We start from the raw sequence: 21,534 nt of genomic DNA, 5'->3' as shown, positions 1-21,534 counted from the left end.
TCCAGCCCTTGTTCCAGCCTCTGCTTCTTCTCTGCTCCAGCCCCCGGTTCCCTATGGCTTTGACCCTCAGCTCTGCCTCTGGTTTATGATTCTGGATGACCCTCAGGTTCTGGCATTCGGTTTCTGTCTCTCCGGTACTGATCCTCAGCTCATTTTCTGGACTCCACATGCTCTGCACCCAGCTCTAACCAGTAGGCCAAACTCTCACTTTTACTGCTAGATCTGACTGCCCAAGGCCTGGTCAGCAATAGTACTGCACTGCACTGGTTACATTTAGGTCGCATATGGAAGGTTATCTGAACTTTTAACTATGGAAGTTTAGGTTCTGGAGCACCATACTGCAGCATCCCCAAAATGCAACAGTTTGCCAAGCAACCAGACGCTAGCTCAGTTTGTCCTCATTTAAAGGAGGCAATGCTGGCCATATGCATTAGCCTGACTCACTCTTAGGAAACCAGCACTTCATTCCAATAATTCTGCCAACAATTGCCCTGTTTCCAACGTCTCTTTCTAGGGCAAACTAATCAAGATGATAATGGAGACCAAACCCTAACATCTGACCTCTGCAATTATCCGAGAGCACTCAGAATTGATTTTCAGACCAGAGAGAGCACCATGATAGCTCTTGTGACACTTGATAAAAAAATCATGGCAATGATCAGGGGGCAAATATCCAAGCATACACATCCATGGATCTCTTAGCTGCCTTTGACTTCTTCAACTATGTTCTCATAGGAGAAACTCTTTTGGGGATCTCAGACAAATCCCAAAGAGACTTGACAAGCAACTGCTCCTTCTTTCCCCTCAAGAGCCCTTGTATCTGGAGTCCTGCAGGGCTCAATCTCATTTACGTTCTAGCACAAACACCCAACCACACATACACTTTCACTCACAATCTTTTTTTTTTTTTTAGCAAATGTGATCATGGCAGTGACCCAGGGTTACTGGGGCCTGACGGAAATAAGCATAAACAGTGCTGAACAGCAAGTGGCTCAAACGCAGCCTAAAAAAACCAGAAGTGATGCCTATAGGAAGAGAGGAACACTTAGAGAAAGACTAACTAGACAATCATCATCACTCTCAATTCAGGGCCTCTGTCCTTCAACTTCAAAGTACCATTCAGTCTCAGTTCCTTTTGCACTCATCTCTGTTCCTGGAACTATAGCCTTCCTCCATTTTGCCAGTAAATTAGCCAGCTCCTGTGTCGACCTTTTGGCTGAGGACCATGCCTTTGTCAGCTCTAAGTTACACTGCTCCAGTGCACTCTACCTGGGGCTGACTGTGAGGGCTACACTGAAACTCCAGTTTGCACAAGCTCCAGTAGGCACAGCAGCCTGCCTGTGAACACGAGAGAGCAGTGAAAGCACATCACGTCAATACTCCAAACGCTCCTTTGGCTGCCTATTCCGTTCCAGATCTACTTCAGCTCCTTGTCCTAATCTTGAAGGCTATTCATGGGCTGTGGCATGGGAGAAAGACAGCCTCTCCACCTGTGAGACGCAAGACATCTGAGATCAATGCGGATGCCGTAGGAAATGGGACTCAGGAGCAGATGGTACAGTGTTCCCAGCGAAGGCCCATTTCAGAGCAAAGAAGTTCCATTTGAAAGGAATGGTGCCTTAAAATTCATTGTTTGGAATTAAAACTTTGAATTTTTATGGATTTTTTTTTAATGTGAAAATAACTCTTTAGTGGAGGAGGGAACTTTGAGGGGTACAACATAGTTGAATGAATATAGTTCACATGAATATTCACATAGTTGAATGAAAACATAGTTCACATGAATATTTTGCCAGCATTGCAATTCTTCTCAGGCGGAAAATCCCTCTCAACAAATAAAGCTGGTGGGAGCACAGCTGCCTGGGTGCATTCATTTTTACTTGTTGCATATTTCATTTGCTTTCCTATGAAGCATCAGCATCATTACCACAGTATTGGTGAGAAAAGGAATTTAATGTCTAATCCAGCTTGTTTCATCTATGTTCTTACAATCATTGGTAGAGATCTGCTCATCTTACTGTCTTGTACAGAAGAGCCAGCAACAGATCTTTCAGTGTTGGAAAGTGACATAGTCCAGAGTTATTGGAACTCTTATTTCATTTATTATTTGTTTTATGTTCTTTGTTAGAGTCAAGAAACCAAGCCACATATTTTTTAATAATGAGAATCTGGATCAGGTTCAGTCTAAATTTCAAAAATATATTCCAATTAAAGAGTTTAATAGATTCTTGGCTTTCCCCCCATCTCATTGCCATATGCATTCAATAATCCCAAGTTCTTTTTTCCCTGGTAATAAGTAGATTTCAATGATGGTGACATCATACTTTGAAAGTTCAGCTTTTCCTGAACCATTATATTTTCTAAGCATCTGTCAGGTTTTGTTTTGGTTTTGTGTTTTAAGCTAGATGAAGATCTGTTGCCATGGTGGCAAACTCCACTTATTGTAAAACTGGGACTCATTTGGACCCTCTGCGCCTCAGGAAACATTCTGTGCTCAGCCGTGAAGGGCATGCTGGGTCCTCACACAGAAGCAGAAGACTAGAAGGTCCATGTGGTGACCTCTAAAGCACTAATTCTGCACTGGCTCCCATACGTGATTAATTTTCCTGCTGCGTCCCTATGAATTCAGTAAGATACATGCGTTAGGAAAACTACACACATGTGTAAGTGTTTGCGGTATCATTTGTGCAATTTCAAATGCTAACAGAAACCCGTTGGTTTTTTTTTTAAACTGCAATGTTGTGTAGCACAACAGCAGCCACTGCACTAGACGTTTGATTCTGGGCAATGTCACAGTGTGCTCTGCCAATGTGCAGCTGCGGGTAAAAAAGCAAAAAATGTTAGGATGCCTATGGATTAGGGCAGAGAATAATATGGGAAATATTATAATGCCCTTATATAAGTGAATGGTGTGGCCTCAGCCAAATACTGCCAGCAGTAATGGTCACCCCCATCTCAAAAAGGATACTGAAGAATTAGAGGATGGAGAAAAGTGTAAAGAAAAAGATTAAGGGCCTGACAAAACTCTCGTATGAAGAGTCTGTAAAATAAAGGCTGTAAAAGAATTAACGCTATAGAGAAGACAATCAGCAGCTTCTTTTCTTCTTGCGTCATAACACAACAGGGAGACATAAGTTAAAGGTGGCAAATTCAAAACTGATAAAAGGAAACACTTTTTCACACAACGTATGATTTAACTATGGATCTCATTGCCATGGAAAGTTGTTGAGGATCCGCTAGGTTAAATAGCCCTGTAGTACCCAGTATTTTCTCCCTATAAAGGTACTTATACTCTAATCAAGTCACCTCTCAATCTTCTTTATGATAAGCTAAACAGACTGACTTCTTTAAGTCTCTCAGAATAAGGCATTTTCTTCAGCTCTCAAACTATTTTTGTGGTTCTTTCCTGCATGCTGTCCCATTTTTCAACATTCTTTTTAAAATGTGGACACCAGAACCGGACACAGTATTTCAGTATAGGTCTCTCCAATGCCATGTACAGAGGTAAAATCACCTCCCTACTCCTACATGCTAAGCCTCTGTTTGTGCTTCCAAGTATCGCTTTAGCCCTTTTTGCCACAGCACTGTACTGGGAGCTCATGTTGAGTTGTTTGTCCAGTATGATCCCTAAATCCTTTCCATAGTCCCTGCTTCCCAGGATACAGTTCCCCATTCTGTAGGTGTGGCTTGCATTCTTTGTTCCTAGATGTAGGACCTTGCAATTAGCTCTATTAAAATACATGTTGTTTTAATAGGCCTGTAGCCAGGAGGGGTGGTCCCCCTCTGAGAGGGAGAGCCAGACCCAGCCTGGCTGGTAGAGCCCCAAAGGAAAACCCCTGGCTGGAAGCAGGTGGGCGAGTCCAGGCCTTTAGAAGCCCCAGGGACACCACCTGACCGGAAGCAGGGGGGCGGAGCCAGGCCTTTAAAACCCAGGCCTGAGAGCCCAGTCAAGAGAGGATAGCTGAGGGAAAAGGGTGCTTCTCCCCTGAGCTCCCAGCTAAGGCCAGGTCACAGACCCATGCTGACAAGGAGCAGCTGGTCTTACCCCGCTGCCTGGGAGCCGGCGGAGGGCCGACCCAAGCAGTACAGGGCCTGGGACCCGGAGAACCTACCGGCCCTGCCTGCAGCCTGGGGGCTGGAGGACCTGGAAGAGCTGCCCTCCATGGAGGAACCCATAGAGTTGCTGGCGCTGTCACCCATGGATGAGGAGGGCCTAGTAGGGCTAGCACATCCCAGCAACCTGAAGGAGGCAGGTACCGGGGGTTTCGGGGAGGAAGAAGCCCAGGGGCAGCCATAAGTTTGTGGCTGAGTCTGGGGCAGTGCAGGCGGCGTGTTGTGGCAGGAGCCCTGCCAACCCCGTGGCAAACGCTTTTTGCCATTGCAAGGGCCCTGGGCTGGGATACAGTGGAGACAGGTGGGCCTGCGTCCCCCTAACCCGTTACCTAACAACCCTGAGAGAGCCTCACCCTCCATACCACTCCAGACAGTGGGCCTGCTTACTTTGCTAGCCCTGCCCGAGGGCCGGGCGAAAGATTGCTTGCCCAGGAAAGGGGCTCGAGACTGCTAGCTGTAGTCCCCCTCTGAGAAGGACCCAGAGGGAGAAGCCCGGATGCTGCCCCCTGCTTCCAGGGTCTCGTCCACAAGGCCCATGTTACCAAGGGACCCAGATCATGCTGTGGGACTGCCCTGTCCTCATCAGTATTTACCACTCGTCCAAACGTTGAGTCATTTGCAGATTTTATTAGCAGTGATTTTATATTTACTTCCAGATCATTGATAAAAATGTTGAATAGCACCGGGCCTAGAACTGGTCCTTGTAGAACCCCATAAGAAACACACCCATTCAATGATGATTTCCCCATTGACAAATACTTTTTGGAATCTGTCAGTTAGCCAATTCTTAAGCCGTTTAACATGTGTTTTATTACTATTGTATAGGGTTAAATTTTTAATCCGAATGTCATGCAAGTCAAACACCTTACAAAAGTCTAAGCATATTACATCTACATAGCACTTTTTATCAACCAAACTTGTAATCTCATCAAAGAATGAAATCAGATTTGTTTGACAAGATCTATTTTGGAAAGGGTCTCTGGACTAGAGCCACAAAGAGACCTAGGCGCCTAGAAAAATCACAGGAATAACACTGCAATCCACAAACCCTGAGATGCGTGCCTAGATCCCCAATGCAATGAATAGACATCTAAGAATGTGATCCAGAAAAGCCAGCATGCTAGGTGGTGAGCTGCCTAAGATAGCCAATGGGAGATGCCAATGAGCAGGATGTATCCTCAAATGCTCCCCTCTGACAGATCTAGTCATCTAAGTCCAGGCTGCAGGAAGCGCCCATCTGTGCTAGTGATCGACAGATAGGACCCCCTCTTCTGGAGCCAGGCAGCTTAGGTACCTAAGTAGTTGTTTGTCAGAAGGACTGAGGCACCTGCCTCACTCCACACAAACCCACCAGAGAAGGAAGAAGTGGATGTAGCAGTTCCCACCATGCAACTTTTAGCTCAGTGATTAGAGCACTCACCTGGGATGTAGAACCCCCACCCCAGTTCAATTCCCCCTTCTGCCTGAGGGGAGAAAAGGGATTTTAACAGGGGTCTCCTACTTCCCAGCTGCATGCTTGAACCACTGAGCTATGGGATAGTCTGATGGGGGGACTCCCTCAGTCTCTCCTGTTGACGCTGTTCCACTGTGGCTAAATACTTGAGAGTCACTGGGCAAAAAAGAGAGGAAGAGCGTGCACATGGTGATTAGGGCACCCATCTTGGGGGTGGGAAACTCAGGGTCCAGTCCCCCAGTTCCAATGGCTCATTCATTAGTTACACAAAGCAGAATAACTTTAACAGGAGAGTGTCAGAGCCTGAGGGCACTTTGTACTAGAATAGCCCATCGTTTAGTGGTTAGAGAACTCTGCTCAGAGATGCGTGACTCATTTTGCCCAGGTCTCCCACATCCCAGGTGAGTGCTCTAACACCTACGTTAAAAGCTATAAGGTGGGCATGGGCAGCACCACCACCTCCTTCTCTGGCCACATTTTGAATTCTACCCAATCTTCTAGGCATGCTCAGAGGGTTAGAGTCCCCGCAGGCAAGATAGGCGGCCAAATGTTTGTCTTCCCCCAGATCATGAATCACTTTTGGTGCGTAGGTGGGAGATTGGTGTCTTGACACTTAGAGGGAGGCAGCAGAGCACAGACTCAGAGGCAGCAATCTAGGCACTGAAGGAACTTTTACTGCAAAAAGTTTTGTGCTGAGTGAGTTTGGGTACCTACGGAGTTGGGCAACAACCACATGGGAGTTTTGTGGATCACAATGGAGCCTAGAACTGGAAATGAAGGGCCTAAGTATATTTGTGGATCCGGGGCTCTGTGTTTCTAGACACCATTTCCATCACGAGAGAAAATAAGTAAATGAGAATAAGAGTTAAAAATTGCATTACAGAACTATAAACTCTATTTTTTAAGAGTCCGACAGGCAAGCCGTGATGGTCCAAATGCAGGTCGCTTCTCATATACTATTTATGGCCAGCAGGAAATACTGGTTTTAATAGCTTTTATGCTGCCCTCAATGTATCTGCTGATTTTGCTCCATCATTGTTGCTTTTCCTATGCCCTGGAAATCATGGTTTTTAACTTCATTGAGCAGTAAGTGGGTGCTATTAAAAATCCACTATCAGGATATACTGGCAGGATTCCTGGCTAATAGAATTCTGTGGTTTGTTGTACGCTACTAATGGCATAGAACAGCCATATCACTTGGAGTAATAGGAAGAGTCTGTGTGGGCCTGGTCTTTATTCCTAACAAGAATGAGATCCTGCAACAACCACACTTTATTGCTATTACAGTCTTACAACACTCCTTCCTCTTTCCAGCTCAGAATTCTTGAATTTACTTGCCTCAGGCTCACGGCCATATCAGGAAATGTACATTTCATGGGTGTCCCAAAGGGTCTCCTCCCAAAACAGACACTTACCTTGCATACAAAATATGCAGTTCGGGGAAGCAAATGGATTGCTGCAGTTTGTCAGTCTCTCAGTCACAGATGCCATACAATCACCCATTTTAGGAGGCAACAGCATGCTCTGTGCACAATTCACGTGCACGTGTATTAAAATAATGCCCTACATTTTCCAAATCATAGATCTCAAGGTGCAGATGAGAGCTACATTCAGCCCAAAATTTTCAAACTTGGGGCCTACAGTTAGGCCCCTACATCCATATTTAGCCCCCTAAATAAGCCAGCTGGATGATCTTCAGAAGTACTGAGCCCTAAATAGCTCCCACTGGAGTCAAGCATGCTGACCAGTAACCATATATTTACTTATCACTAAGGATATGATTCTGTCACGGAGGTCATGGATTCCATGACTTTCTGGGACCTCTGTGACTTCTTCCGGGGCAGGGCTGGAGCAACTGATTGGCGGCTGCCCATGGAACAAAGAGCTGATTGGCAGCTGCCCCAGGGGGCTGCTGAATAAACAGCTGACCGGCAGTCAGCCCGCTGAAGCAGCCGTTGTCAGCCCCTGCCACTGGAGCAGCTGCAAGTCCCAGCAGCACTCTGTTTGTCTCCCCTACCCCAGGGTATTTTTAGTAAAAGTCAGGGACAGGTCCCAGGATTCCATGAATTTTTGTTTATTGCCCGTGACCTGTCCCTGACTTTTAGTAAAATATCTGACTGAATCTTAACCATACCTATCACATCATTTATGCAACCCGAGTGGTCAAAAGCAAGGAAATGAGTAGCTAAGGACACCAAATGGCTTGTTCAGCATAAGTCTGAGAGATGGCTTCAACCCCTGGGTCCAGCAATCCTGGGTCTACTCTATCTGTGCTGTCTGCCAATGGCCCTCGGGATCTGTTCCAGCAGCTGGTGGTGGACATACAAGTGCCACAGTTAGGTCTTCTGTCCCACAGGCTGGGGAGAGGAGTGTGGAAACCACTATGGAGGCTCTAGCCACTTGAGGATTCCCTTTGGCAGGGCAAATCTTTAGGTAGCAGGATTCGCCAGCTTTAGAGTTGCTTTGGTACAAAGCAGATCTAATGCTCTGGAGAATCAGGACCTAAAATTTTCAGTGTTTAAGCATGGCATGATTCTTCAAAGGCTTCACAAGAGCCCCAAACCAGTCGAGTCTGAAGAAAATCAGTCATGTAGTTTTAAAACTATTTAGATACAAGTTTGGCAAATCAAACCCAAATGGGGACAGCTTTAGTTAAGGCCATCCTGAACCTAGTGGTCTGTAGGGCAATTAGTGATGGGCTGCAGGGAGCTGGCCAGTCACATCATACTGGCTCTCTTCCTGGTTTTTCAGCTGCCAAATTGCATTAAAAGAAGCTAAAGCTACATGAAATACTTTCCTTTCCTAATATTACTTTACCATGTAAGCAACTGCTGTAGTTGCTACTAGGATGTTATCTGGTAACCAATGGAAGGGGAAGTGAACAGTACAAAGAGGAAGCCAGTAGTCCAGCCAATCAGCAGTGATGGGGGGGAGGGTGTTGCTTTAATGATCATGAGTAGGAGGGGAGGTGTCCATAAGACAATTTTTTTTATTAAGATGTGGTCCATGTAAAGAATGTTTTGGACTCCAGGCATTAAACAGTCTTTAACTACAGGATCACAGGTTTTCTTAGCCATGGGTCACCAAGGTTATAGAAAATGCACTCTCTTCTATTTGTACTATTTGAGAAACAGTTTGTGATCAGGAAATGAGCATGTATAAGAAGACTGACATAACTCTGTCCACTGGAAAGCTGGCCAAACAGGCTACTTGGGGATTACACTGGTGCAAAAGAAAATCCCAGGTAATGCAGAGCCAGAATAGCACCTCTATGCTAACCCGTCTTCTGACCCTTCTCCAGCAGTGTGCATTCTCTGGAGAAAAGGTACGTGGCTGATGCATCACTATACTCCAACAATCTTTAGCTATTGGAACTGTCCATAAATAGCAGGGCATAAATTTTAGCAGCCTTCAAGATGCTGTAATTTATGATGGGGCTAGATCCATCCCTGACCTAAGACCTTGGAGACCTATTTTGGTCTTGTGACAAGCACAACTCAGACTAGAGAAAGTGGCCTTAAGATTGTGCATTCAGTCTGACTGTTTGCATTTCTTTTCTTTTGGCTGCTTAACTGCACAACCTTAACATGAAAAGATGGGGATTTTTTTTTTTTTTTTTTTTGCATTTATATCTGAATATAAAAGGCCAGTTTGTGATATCTTTACTCACAGTGAATAAATGGTACCTCCTGCCATGAGTAGTCCACTGAAGTCAACTGTAAGAAATTACTCAACACAAGAAGATGTAAATTCCTCATCGCTTTGGGCCAGATTGTGATACATTACCACTGTACTTAAAATGAGATTTTCACACTGCAGCAAACTTTAAGGGCCTAGTTACAAAGAAATGTCCATGGCTACTTCTGTTCTGTATTTCTATTAGCTTTCAGGGAAACGAAGTCACATTCTTGTACTTGTGATCCCGCAGTCTGTTGCATGACAGAAGAGTCTGAGTTTTAATCCTGTGTGTAGCTAGCATTATTATGTCACTGCAGAATCCAGTGAAGCCAACTAGTAAATGCTTTGTCTTCACTGTGCACACAAAAAAAGTGTGTTTTCACATTGAGATAACTATCTCCAAATAGCTAACTTCGTGTAAAATCTGAGTGGAGACAAGGCCTGGGAAGTTTTCACCTTGATGTAGTTAGAGATGAAAGCCCCATTTAACACACCAACAGATATGGTAAGCGGAAACTGTAGTAAGATACAGGATGAAGAACCTGTGAAAAGGATATGTCTGGTATACTGGACAATGTCCACCAGTCCCACTTTAACACAGAGGGGTTTCCTGCGAGGGAGACTGGGTTTCATGAGAGAGGTGGTGTTATTCTATTGGCATGTACATGATGATACAGGGTCATGGAATCTTTTGGCTGGAAAGGGTCTAGTGGACCAGGTAGTCCAGACTTCTCCTGCCGACCATCACATCAGAGCATGACTCAAATGGTAAACATGTAACAATACCCTTCTCTATCACCTTCTCCTCAAGCAGGCATGTCTCCCCCACTTCCCTTCTGCACTCTCCGCACATTTGCTAAACTATTCCAGTAGTTCCCCAAATACCTGTGTTCCTCCTCATTCTAGCCCTTGCATACCCCAGAGATTCAGGGGATATTTAAGTAGTTATACCACATCTTCTAAATTATAAAGCCTTCATATCTTTATAACTGGATGCTTCTCTTTTCTGTTTTATAGCTTTTCATGGCAATCAACTAACCCTGTGACTCAGCTGGACACCAGATGCACAATATAATGTGCTGTTGCCTCTCTGCCACCACTTTTGTGCCCTTTATACAATGGCTCACCTTGCTGTTTCTGCATGGTAGTGAAATCTTCAAACGTGAGGGTTCGCACAGGGGGCCTCCAGAACGCATATGTTTCCATAATGGCCTCCAGGCCGGTTCTGTGGAATGAAAATAGAGTAAGGAAAGAAAATGTCAAGCAGTTAGCAAGAGTATCAGCTTCAATAAAGAAATAGTCCTAACCTCATTTGACAAACTGCCAATGGCCACTGTAAGGTCACCTTGACATCTGTGAATTCCTCAAGAAAGCCCTATTGCACAGTTGTTGTTCACCAGAATAAAACTGAATTTTCCCAGTCCGGGATATAAATAGATTGTACCAGTATTCCCATCATTTTTCTTTTTAGCCAGGATCCAGCAATCTCTGGCCTCTTTGTGAAGGACAGTTTTGATGGTAGTTCCTTGCTGATGATTTTTCCAAGCTGTGCAGCATGAAATGTGTGTGAGTGTGTGTCTCACTCACACATACACGCAAGATGGCATTCAGCATAGTGAACCTCAGGAAGATATGAGGAAGGAGGATTTTTTTAATGAAATTCCCCCTTCCCATTTGCCCCCTGTATTTTGGATACCTATCTGAACCATTTTCATTTCAAAATCAGTGTGGAAACTTTACCTAAGAAGGCTCTTTTGGGAGAGTCCCACTGCTTTTTAGCTTTGCTTGCATCAGAAATGCAGTGAGAGGCCTTTTTGTTGGGATATCTGGCCCCTCTGCTTTGGGTTCCTCACCCAAAACAAGTGCAGAAACAGAAAGAAAAAAAATGAAAATAAAGTGAGCTGAGCTTTTTCTTGGTTTTCTAAAGTGTTTGGGTTTCACATTGAAGGTGTCAGGTGGGTATTTATTTTACCCACACCAGCGTACCCTTAAATGCATTGATTTTAAGTTCTTGGTATATAGGTAGGCTGTGAAGAAGAGTTAGCAGGAAAAGAGCTGTATGGTCTTTATGCAATGCATTATGGGATCCTCCTCCCCAATCAAGCTCTCCTTTCTAGCGTGGAATCTGCTCAACTCATCCCACTATTGCTTCATTTCCCATTCTCCGCCTGTCTTTCAGTGGCATGTTGGGTTCCTTGTACTGCGTAAGCACAGCTAAGCGATGCTTCATTAAATGTGCAAATGTATCCCCTTTCAGTGGAAGTGGCTCTAACATCCCCAGAGCCTCTCAGCAGACAGTGTGCTGATACTGTAGCTGGCTTTTACATTTGCACGTGCCTCCACTCACTTAGTTAACTTTCCAAAGTCTCCCCGGAAGCTCAGATGCTTTAAATATATTGGAGTTGGCAAACCAAACTCTGTATTTTAAGAGGCAGTTTAGAGGAAAGATTGTTGCCTGGTGTTTATTAGCTGCTAAGCTGTTAGAAGTAGGAGCAGAAGACATCTCCACATAGCAGTCTCACACTAGCACTGAATCTATTACAACACAACTATTTGGTTAATACGGAGGCCTCTGGCAGCCTATGGAGCTCAGAGGCAACCAGACAAAATAACCTGTCAACCAGAAAACTAAGCCTAGAACTGTGTGTTGAAGCTGCATGTAAGCTTCTGGCATCCCCACAACCTTTAAAATTTCCTCTTTTCTTTTCTGAGAAATCAGCGCCTGTGTCACTCCACTGTCTTAGCTCTCTCACACAGAAAAGTGAAGTTGTGGGGAGACAGGTACAGTTTCTTGGTCTCATGAAACCATCAACAGCCCAAATCCTGAGGGAGGATTTCCTGTCACATCAGAAATAAAGGGAACAAAGTACCCACCATGACAACAGTAACACTGCACAAGTCAAAATAGCAAAATACCAAGAAAAGCAAAAAGAAAGGTTCCAGCGATGTTGACTTGGCTGCTTTGCACATCCCATACCATATAGTGACCTGTCCGCCCACATTACTCACTAGAAAACAGGATCTAGGCACAGCTTTTGCATATCCTCATTCTCTGCAACAGAACCTGACCTGAAGTTGCATGCCCTTTCCTCCATTCTGGTGGTGCAAAGAGGATGGATAGCTGCCCTAACAGTGTAGCTGAGGATTCCCCTGACATAAGTGTAGGGGACTGTGACACACTGCATCCCATGTAAACCCTTATGGTGTGTTTGTGTATCATTCCTGTTCACCCTGACAGTGTAACCGTGTATTGTTTAATGCAAAGGATGTCATATAAAGTGTTTTTGAAATGCTCATGACACACTGAACATTATTGTTATAGTAGTATGTTTCTTGCAGTGTCATATGTATGGTTATGAAGCTCTGCTATGTAATATTCCCAAATAGGTGTCTCACCTGGCTTGAAGCAGATGCAGGCAAACACTAGAAGCAGAGAGGTAATTCACACCTTACTAAGGCATGTATAAAACAACCCAGCTCTTCCAGGGACAATGGTCTGGCTTAAGCATCTGATAAAGTGATGATCATTGACTCAGGACGTGCAGAAGACCATGCAGAAATACTGTTTGTCACCTGACCCTGAAGAAGGTAGGTGAGGGCCCAGAGGAGGCACAGGGACATTTGAAAGAGGGGGACATTTTGTGCTCTCTGGCCCTCTCTCTCTTTTGCAACCCAGCTACGAATAATACCAAGTAACTGAAGCATTGACCAAAGGGGAGAGCCTGGTTGGAGGCTGACCAACCAGCCTGTGGTGGGAACCATCTAAGACTCTAAGGCTACTGAAAGTGTTAAGCTTAGTTTAGAATGTGATTTGCTTTTATTTCATCCTGATCAAATCTGATTTATATTCCTCTGGTTTATAATCACTTCAAATCTTTCTGTACTTAATAAACTTGTTTGTTTTTATCTAAAGGAGTGCATGTGGTTTGGGTGTGTGTGGAGACTTCATTTAAAGTGACAGAGCTGGTGCATATCAATTTCTTTGCTAAGCTGATGAACACATGAGTTTGCAGAGTACAGTGGGCAGCACTGAACTCTGTAAGATGGCAGTTCCTGGGGTGCATCTGAGACTGGGGGTGTTTGCTGGGGTCACTCTATTGCATAATCCCATGAGTGGCTGGCCAGAAGCACTCACTCACTAGGTTAAGTACCGATTGCTTGCAGGAGACTGTGCGTGGGCTGACCTAGGAGTGGGGGAGTCATACAGTGGAACACGTGCAAGACAGGCTCCAGGAGTGAGGGCTTGGGGTGACACAGCTATACACCAATCCAGATTGCAGAGGGGAATGTCACAGGGACATTCCTGGAGAACATGGAGCATGAGAAAGGGCAGTCCCCTAAAACACTCTGAAATTATGCCAGTGTGGCCCCCAGTCAGGCCATGGATCAGAGGAGCAGAAATGCCCCTCCCCCATCCTCGGCCCTGCACCAAGTATGGCTCAGCTTGAGCCAGGGCTCTAGCTCTCCAGTTCTAACTGAACAGCCTTTCATTGTAATCTCAGGTTTTGGTATTTCATTTTTTTTTCGAGGAAAAATGGGAATAATTTGGAACAAACGAAAAGGAAAACCGAAACCAAAGTATATAGCTCTCTGGCTTGTAGCGCTTCAGTCTCTGGACTACATTGGGCCCGTTCGGTACAGTTCAGAGTAAAGGATAGTGTGAGGCTGCACCATGCCAGGAGCACCATAGGAACATCCAGCCTATAGGGGAGATGAGCCCATTAATACACACTCTGTGTGCCAGGGCATTCCTCGCTGTCCCCTTTAGTGTGCTCTCAGGGGGAGTAGGAGTAGTTGCTCATGGAATGACTCTATCTATAAATGCTCAAGTCATGCATGGCAGAGATAGAAATGAAACCTAGTTCTCCCGTAGGCCAGTTTAGTGTCTGAACCACAAGGACATCCTTTCTCTTCCTGCAGCCCCTGCCTCATTCACTGCATAACTCCCAGCAGCTGCAGCAAATGAGATCGGGATCCTACACACAAAAGCTTCATTTCCTAAGCAACTCTGCCTTATTCACTTTCCATTCTGTGCCCTGACTGAGGTAAGGGTCCTGTGGAAAAAGTAGTGTGTGGTCATGTGTATCATCCATACGCACAATGGGGCAGAATTAAGGAGGCATGAGCTACTTTCTTTCCTTCTTTTCCTAACGTTTGAGGCCCTGACTTTGAAACCCTAGCTATATTCTTTTAGCACAGTTTTTCTGTTTTTCTTTTTTTAAGAAAAACTATCGTCATCAGCTCTAATGACTGCCCTTGAATAGATGATCAACTGGGCTGGAGCCCAAGATCTTCAGAGCTCTAGCTCTGACCACTACCACTGGAGCTAAATTCATTACTTCATTAACTACTGCCAGTATCAGGCTTTTATTTGTATGTGCACTAGCCACTAGAGGGGGAAGCAATATGCACTTTTAAAGCAAATTACATAAATGTTTGCAAGACAGCAGTAGATGAGGCTTCCTGGGATCCATTCCTGATAGGGGCATGTGGTCTAGTGGTTATAGCATGGCTCTGAGAGTGCTATTTGTTTGTTAAGGCTGCTTTGTAAAAGAAGAGTGCTCTTTCACTATTGGGTCTCCATGCTCTTTGGCCTTGATTCTGCAAAGCACTTAATCATATGCCTACATGTTATTGAAGTAAAGGGGAATGAGACATGGTTAAACAGGTGTCTGAGCATTTTTCTGAATTAGAATAACCCAACATGCTGAGCTCCTCTGAAAAATCTAACCACTTATTTTGCTGCCTGAATGGGAGCTGCTGTGCTCTTTTGAAAGCCCGGTCCACAGAGCACCAGTGAGTGCTCACATAAACTCCCCTTTCCTTTTCAGAGGACCCCACCCAAAATTCCAACTGTCCATCCAGCCCCAAATCCAAAGGAGGGGAAAAATATCTGAAGAAGATTCACTGCCAACTTTATTTTCATAAGGCCGACCCCTTTAATAGGTATCCAGAAATTGTTCTCTTTTTTCATATGAATATGTTGATTTTCAGCGCTATAAAATTTTAATAATGGGCAATAAATTAAACAATTCCATTGTCTGAAAAATGAAAAAAGATGTCCCAGCTATCTGTGTGTGTCAATAATCCATTCCATATGGCTAGCCCGGACATGTTGGCTGCAGGCAGAATTCATGTCACCATTTCATTGTTCACTCAGGAAGCCAATCCATAGGCTTCAAGTATCCTTCCTGCCTCTCCTTCCCTCTCCAAAGGCACTGAATGCTGCTGTCACAGACTGCCCTTGTTCATCTCGGGTGCCAGAGATCTAGGTAAAGAGGAGAGTCATTGTTGCCCTCTGCTTAGTTTTTTGCCCTTTGTCTTCTCCTCATAGATTTCCAGTTGTTACTTTTTGGTGGGTGAGTTGCTGCCTGCTGATTGCATGAATACCACAGTTTCAGGGGGATGAGGAGCCCCTGCAAAGGGGAATCACTCAGGCCTCCAAAATGTGTCTTGCAATTTTGCATTGTAGATTGGCTAGCTAGACATTCGGCTACCCGAATTGCATGTACAATTCAGAGGCTATTTTGGAAAATTCTGGTTCCCACATGCCTGCCACTTTTCAGGAAACCAACCAAACCGTATCTGAGTCTAACTATTTATCTTGGATACTTGTATAGCCCCCCTCATGCTGCTGTCTGTCCATCTCACAGCTTTTCATTTATTTGCCCTCACAACATACCTGTGAGGTAAGGCAGTATCCTATCACCATTTCACAGATGGGGAACTGAGGCACGGAGAGACTTGTCCAAGATCACATAGAGAGTATGAGACAAAGAAAGGAATTGAACCTAGGTTTCCAAATTTTAAATTAATCCCCTAATCTTCCTTTCAAAATAACAGCAAGATCACTAGCGACCATCACCTAACCTGCTTTAAATGCTAATGTATTTTAAAGCCCAGCTCATCACCCTGAGATTGTTCAGCTGGTGAGCCATACCCTTGTTTCCTCTGAACCGTGTGCTCCTCTTCCTCCAAACATATTTCCTGGTAACCCAGGAACCACAGTCAATGAGCTCCGCAGGGGTCAGTTCTGACATGCAAGTGGCTTAGAACCTGAGGGAGACATGCAATGATGCAGAAAAGCAGGGAGCGAGGGACATGCCAGGCCTGCAGCTATACTAACCCAAGTTCCACCCCATCCTCATTAGGTCTAGAGTTGGCTTGTTGGTTCATGATTTATAATCTGCCTGTTGTGGAGCTCAGAAACAATGAGACAATCAGCCAGAGGCCACCTTACAAACCTCAAAGCTTTGCAGTAAAATATTCAGCATTAGGGTGGGGATTTTATGAGAGATCCTCCTCAGATGGATTTGGATAGTCGTATAGTCATACAATGTCCCCAAGGCAGCAATTCATTCAGCCTTGTCTTGTACTGTCAAGCCAGGTTCTGCTCCAATGGAGAGTATTTGGGGAAAGTTATGAGCAAATGAAAACCAAAGGTTTATAATAGACTATTTTGCAGTTTTAACGACACTATCTAGTCCCTGTGCATGCTGCAAGAGGTTACACAAAAAGAAAAGTGAACAGTGTAAGAAACAAACAACAAAAAAAGAACAGTGTAAAGAAAAAGAAAAAAAAAGGGATTTCACGAGAGTGGCCTCAAAACCAAGTAAAAATGCAGTTTCAGATGCTGATAATCTTATACTATATCTAATATTTTAATACGAGTCTAAACAAAATGAGCTTACATTCTTGAAATGAAATACTGTGATGGTTCTGAATCAAAACCTTTTGGAATTTATGTTCTGCAGAAAATTTTGCAATTTTGGCATGTCATTTCAATTCTGAACAGTTTCTTTCTCCCGGTATTTTGGAATTTCCCACTGAATGGAAATTCTGGTTTCTGACCAACTGTAACTATGAGAAAGAGTAGACAGAACTACCTAGTTTACCCTGTCTGTGATATTTTTTATTTTGCATGCCTTTCTCGCGTCTCCTCTTATTCTTCTGTCTAAATTTACAGTTCCAAAGTTTTTAGAGTCTCTTCATATAAAAGTCTCTGCATGCCACTTAACAATTTTTATCACCTATTTTTTAAAAACTTTACAATATTTTTACTATATCATTATTAGTTATGGAAAGCCCTATCTATATTATGGTACTATGGAAGCAATAGATAATAATTATAAATGACGTGGAAGAGAGAGTAAAGACCATAGCAATTCAATCCGTAGACAATACTAAATTGAAAGCAGTTGCAAACTTCAGAGAGAACAGAAAAAATATAAAGGTATCTTGAGAGATTTGATACATACCAGGTAATTAGAAAAAAATAAGAATTGTCTTGGAAAAATTCAGTGCTAATATACGTCAAGAAAAATAATGTGAAATACATAAACAAAATGGAAGAAAGTGCTCTTGAAAGCAGTAGTGCTGAAGGAGGCAACGACGATGATAGTGGACAGCAAATTATCCACGAGTTTGAAATCTGATACGTTGGCAAAATAAACAATTGCGCTTTGGGGTCATGAAGCAGGGAGATGATATCCATCCCTCTTTATGATGGTATCCATCCCTTTTGTGTAACAATGCCTAGAACATTGCACTGAGTTCTGGGAACCATGTTACCAGCAAGATACTGACACACTGAAGTGCATTCACTGAAGAGCAATAAAATGGAAGAACTGATTTGTGAGGAGAAATGTTTAATCTGGTCATCATGTTTTTACTGATGCCACCTGTACACAGTGGATTTGTTTAGGCAAATTAAAACAGCCATTCCTAATTTCTGTGGTAAGTAGGCTACAGCAATTTTCTTCTGCTGTAAAACTGAATTACTCAACAAAGTGCTTTTCTGGGACTTAAAAAGGATAAAAAAAGTAAGGAGGGGTGGGAAGGGAAGAATGAGCTAAATAGATAGAAAGATAAATGAGATCTTCTTACCTGTTTCTCCCAGAATCTCTGAATCCTTTAGCAAAAGGGTTTCGATCAATTTTTAATCTAGTGATCTGCAAAAGAAGGAGCTGAGAATCAGGAGTTGTTTTAAGTTTTTTATTTTGAGAGCAACTAAACTAACCTTAATGCCCTAATATATGCTGCCTCTATTCACCCAACATGTTTTATTTTCTACTCATTAATTTCCCAAACAACGCTAAGGGAAAAAAAAGCAGCAAAGCTTAGAGTACAGCTTCCATATATTGGGCAGGACTACAAAACACAGGATGGTCCAGCCAGAAAGGGGTTGTTGTTAGCTCTGCTTGCTGGTGGTTGGTGATTCATAATTACTCAGAGTTGAGTTGATTAGTTTCCCTGGCCATTCTGATACCAACAGTCCTGTTTGTGTCAGGTAATTGTTTCACAATAGAGGACTGCAGAGTATATACATAATAAACCAACAGCACCCCAGAGACAAAGACGGCCATGCTGAATATAGCTCCTTGAACCATATTCAGCCTTGTGTAACTCCACTTCACTGACTTCAATAGAGAAATAATAGGGATGAAACTGACCCCTTTCATTGTGCAAAATTGGACTGAAAATCTCACAAGAACAAGCTGCGATTTCTGACACTTCCTCTCCTGAGGATCACTACCTCCTGCACAGTATTTTGAACATTTACCATCTTGGCTAGAAAATGAAAATGACAGAAATTTACCTGCAAATTTCAGACCTTAGAAAAAGCTTCGGTATGAGTTTAAGTGTCAGATGGTGAAAGTTCAAGGAGATGGGGCATAGCTGGTTTGTAAACCAGTTCTCTGGTCCCTGCCTCAAACCCATCAATCAAAATCTTTTAGAAATCATTTAGGTTTATGTCCCACTTGAGGACATTATTGTTATTTATATAGTGCTCTGAATGTACATGGCAATGTACAATAGATTGGAGGAGTCAAAGATCCGAGACATGGCCTGCTGTGGCTGAAAGCACACCAGTATTCACACTCTGTATACGAGTGTAATAATCTTTGTGAAAAATATGCCTTGTGAAGCATAATTTAAAAACTAATAACACACTGATCATCAATATTATTGTGTAATATATGTATGAAATGCATATTAAGAGTTATAAACATAAAATGAAATTATGACTATAATGTGTTTATCAGACAAGTCTTGAGAGTGGGTAAGCCAGTTTCTTACAAAGGACAAGTTGACACCTCTAGCTAGGTGCCATCAAAGTTGATTGGCAATCCCCTGTTAAGTGGGCATTCTTTGGCAGCGAAGCGGTGCAGGAACAGATTGATCTGCATTTTAGCAAGCAACAACATGGAACCTCTTTCACTATGAGATTCCATGTCTCTGTTCCCACAGCTGGAGTGAGCTTTATCTAGGAATAACCATAAGGAAAATGCATTTCAAAGGGTGACTGGACTATAAAAGTGAGGGGCAAAAACACACCAAATTATCACTCTTTCACCTAAGAAGACAAATGAACCAGCCTTTTGACTTTGGGGGCAGGATCCTGACCTGAGAATTTGGACAGGCTTGTTGCTGGGAGCCTGTGGTAAGGATTTTACCTTGAACCAAGTCTAGCTTGTTAAGTTTTAGCTACTAGGAAGCATTTTACCTTTATTTTTCCTGTAACCATTTCTGACTTTAATACCTTATACTTATACTAATGTGAAACCTATCTCTTTATAGTTAAACTTGTTTTATTTTTAATGTAAACTAATCCAGTGTTGTGTTTAAACTGAATTGTTTCATAACTCCAGTTAAAGTAGCAAACTGTTGAATATTGCCCCTTTACAGGGACAATGGACCTTTAATATCTGATCTGCCCAGGAGAGGGCTGGACAGTGCAGAACACACATTTCTGGGGAGGGGGTGGAAATCTGGGACTGAGAGAGTGTTGGGGTCACCCTGCAAGTGATAACCCAGACTGGTGGAAACCAGAGTGTGACTGATGTGACTGGAGTGCTGCTGACAGGTAGAGGTGATGCGTGGTGGGGGGAGGGCATGCAGGGTCAAGTGCCCTCCCCAGATTTCAGCCAGGGTTTATATCCCCTGCCCTGAACACTTCTGCCTACCACCAGAACCTTTAAATTGTGCCCGCCCCCACCATCAACAGTTACTCATCATCTCTGCTGACAGGCTGCTGAGATCAGAGCTGCTGGAGCCTGACTGCAGCTACACACAGACACTCAGGGTGTGACCTGCGTGTTGTTAGGCTATTTGTCAGCAGCCCTGGTTCAGAGCTACAACAGCAAAGAATTGAGAGGCACCCCAGGTTTCAGGGCATGCAGTGACATCTTCCTTCAGTGGACTAGATTGCACCCCTGAATGTGACCCCAAAGGGCTCATAACCTAAACTGGGTAAAATATGACATAAAACAATATAGAGCCTTAAATTGTAATTCCCATTATGAGAATCTAATCTGACCTCCTGCGTAGCACAGGGCATAGAACCTCACCCAGGAAAAAAGTCAAAAGTCTGGTATTTTTAATTGCAAGGCTACCAGGGATTTGAACAGCTGATCTCTCGCCCCATAAGTGAGCAGCAGATCTTTAAACCATCAGTGTACCCTAAAATTAGTTAGGAACTGAACCTATCTCCTCCTGCACTCCAAGGCACTATCTTAACCCCACGTTAACCAGTCCACCTTTACTGATACTTACAATCTTAACAAAGTGACTGTGGACATGGCATCCATTTGTCTAATCTATACAGGGTCCTACACCACACACATCCCCTTGCAGCTAGAAGTTTTCATAGAAGGAGTGGGATTTAGGAGGGATTTGGGTATGAAAGGAAAAAAGCCAATCTCATAATAGGAAACCTCACATACTCAAGTTTTCTCCTGGCCTCCCCTTCCCTTTTTTAGATTTCTCAACATACCAATTTTCAGATGGAATGAAAACATGACAAGATTGTAAGCTCTTTGCAGAAGGAAATGTATCCTTTCTATGTTCTATAAAGTTCTATGGTGCTGTATGAACGTTTTGTAATAATTAATTAATTAATTAAATGTGACAAACTGTCTTGAATTGTTTTGACATGACATTGTCACTTATTTCAAGGTTTAAGATTTAAATATGACTATGTTTCATTAAAAAGAGGAGTGATTCCTAAAGATCGAGATTACAGTGTTATTGTCTGCAAAATATCTATGCTGAGAAACGTCTTTTCCTTTCCATTCGTGATTTAAGACAAACTCTCTTGTCTCTGCAATCTGTAGCAGCAAGCTGCAGACCATATTTCCTTTTCAAGTCAGGCTACAGGATCAGATTTTTCCTTTCAAGCTGGTTTATGTTGTCATTCTAGTTTATGATGCCGGTTCATGATGTATAACTGGACCACCATGCTATTGGCACACGGCATAGGACTTTGTTATGACATCTTACCTCAGTTG

The 21,534-nt window shown here is 43.4% G+C and overlaps 1 protein-coding gene across 1 annotated transcript in view; it reads right to left on the bottom strand.

The window, feature by feature from the left end:
• The window catches only part of TBX15 (T-box transcription factor 15), a 116,342-nt gene that overhangs the window by 11,946 nt on the left and 82,862 nt on the right, over nt 1-21,534 (bottom strand). The window contains exons 6-7 of the mRNA XM_067546365.1: nt 18,131-18,195; nt 10,372-10,469 (exon numbers count right to left, since the gene is read on the bottom strand). Of these exons, the coding sequence (XP_067402466.1) occupies nt 10,372-10,469; nt 18,131-18,195 (163 nt within the window). The remainder of the gene's footprint in view (nt 1-10,371; nt 10,470-18,130; nt 18,196-21,534) is intronic.

Source organism: Emydura macquarii, unplaced genomic scaffold, assembly GCF_026122565.2.
Source record: "Emydura macquarii macquarii isolate MOO-44397 ecotype Brisbane River unplaced genomic scaffold, CSIRO-AGI_Emac_v2 contig_1119, whole genome shotgun sequence".
Lineage (NCBI taxonomy): Eukaryota > Metazoa > Chordata > Testudines > Chelidae > Emydura > Emydura macquarii.
Note: the sequence above shows the minus strand (reverse complement) of the source record. Positions and strands in the feature narration are given on the sequence as shown.